The sequence below is a fragment of the Borostomias antarcticus genome (genome assembly GCF_949987555.1).
Source record: "Borostomias antarcticus genome assembly, chromosome: 10".
NCBI lineage: Eukaryota > Metazoa > Chordata > Actinopteri > Stomiiformes > Stomiidae > Borostomias > Borostomias antarcticus.
The window spans coordinates 12663969-12665177 of record NC_140243.1 but is presented as its reverse complement, the minus strand read 5'-3'; the positions used below and the strand labels follow the sequence as shown (position 1 = coordinate 12665177).

The window sequence follows — 1209 nt, the reverse complement described above, 5'->3', positions numbered from 1 at the left end:
TCTCTCTTTCTCTCTCTCTCTTTCTCTCTCTCTCTCTCTCTCTCTCTCTCTTTCTCTCTCTCTCTCTTTCTCTCTTTCTCCCTCTCTCTCTCTCTATCTCTCCCTCCCCACAGAGCCCTATGAAGAGAGCGACACTCTGCCGGCGTCAGCTCCTCCTCCTCCTCCTCCTCCAGACCCCTCCTCCTCTTTTCCTCCTCCCGTCTTCCTCCCCTCCGCCAGCCCCGCCCCCCACCACAACTCCTCCAACTCCTCCGGTGAGTGCCTCCTCTCCTTCCCTACCTCCTGTCCTCTCATCCTCCTCTCTCGTCCTCTCCCCGTCCTCCCCTTCTCCTCATCCATCGCTCCGTCCTCTCTCTCTCCCCCGTCTCTCTCTCCTTTCGTACTGGCCCCTCCCCTTCTCCCTTCCCCCTGGGGTGGGCGTGGCCTCCAGCGTGTCTTCAGCGCTGTGTTTAGAGCAGAGGCAGGAGGCCTGTAGTGTCTTCATTCCTGGACTCCCCCATCTCATCTACCCTATAGTACCCTATACCCTATACCCTATCTCGCCCAGGAGAGAACAGCCAGCACATATCTCTCTTCTCTCATGGGAACGTGGAGGTTCATTACAGGGGGATCCTAGCGTCTAAGTTATTACCCCAGGAAGGCCGCCTCCCAGCGCTAACAGGAAGAATACATATTTGGGCGCGTCTGCCAGGCGGCCATGTTGGGGTACGGAGCCCTGGTCAGGATCTCCCCTCCTCTCCCTCCCTCCCTCGCTCCTCATCACCCTGTACAAAATCATCACCACTGCTCTTGTTCATCGGACCCCCCTCTCTCCCTCCATCCCTCTCTCCCTCCATCCCTCTCTCCCTCCATCCCTCTCTCCCTCCATCCCTCTCTCCCTCCGCTCCTCTGCCCCGCCAGACCCCCCCGCCGCCGGCCCCACCACGGACCCCCTCGGTAACAGCACCCTGTCAGGTGAGAGGGGGGGAGAGAGGGAGGGGAGGAGAGAGGGATGGAGAGAGGGATGGAAGGAGGGATGGAGAGAGGGATGGAGAGAGGGATGGAAGGAGGGATGGAAGGAGGGATGGAGAGAGGGATGGAGAGAGGGATGGAAGGAGGGATGGAGAGAGGGATGAGAGAGGGGAGGAGAGAGGGATGGAAGGAGGGATGGAGAGAGGGATAGAGAGAGGGATGGAAGGAGGGATGGAAGGAGGGATGGAGAGAGGGATG

General features: G+C 59.8%; 1 protein-coding gene across 1 annotated transcript in view; it reads left to right on the top strand.

The window, feature by feature from the left end:
* Positions 1-1209, top strand: part of ddr1 (discoidin domain receptor tyrosine kinase 1) — a gene marked incomplete at its 5' end in the record, with an annotated part of 13876 nt that overhangs the window by 1055 nt on the left and 11612 nt on the right. The window contains 2 exons of the mRNA XM_084444495.1: positions 220-254; positions 901-954. Coding sequence (XP_084300621.1) covers positions 220-254; positions 901-954 — 89 coding nt within the window. The remainder of the gene's footprint in view (positions 1-219; positions 255-900; positions 955-1209) is intronic.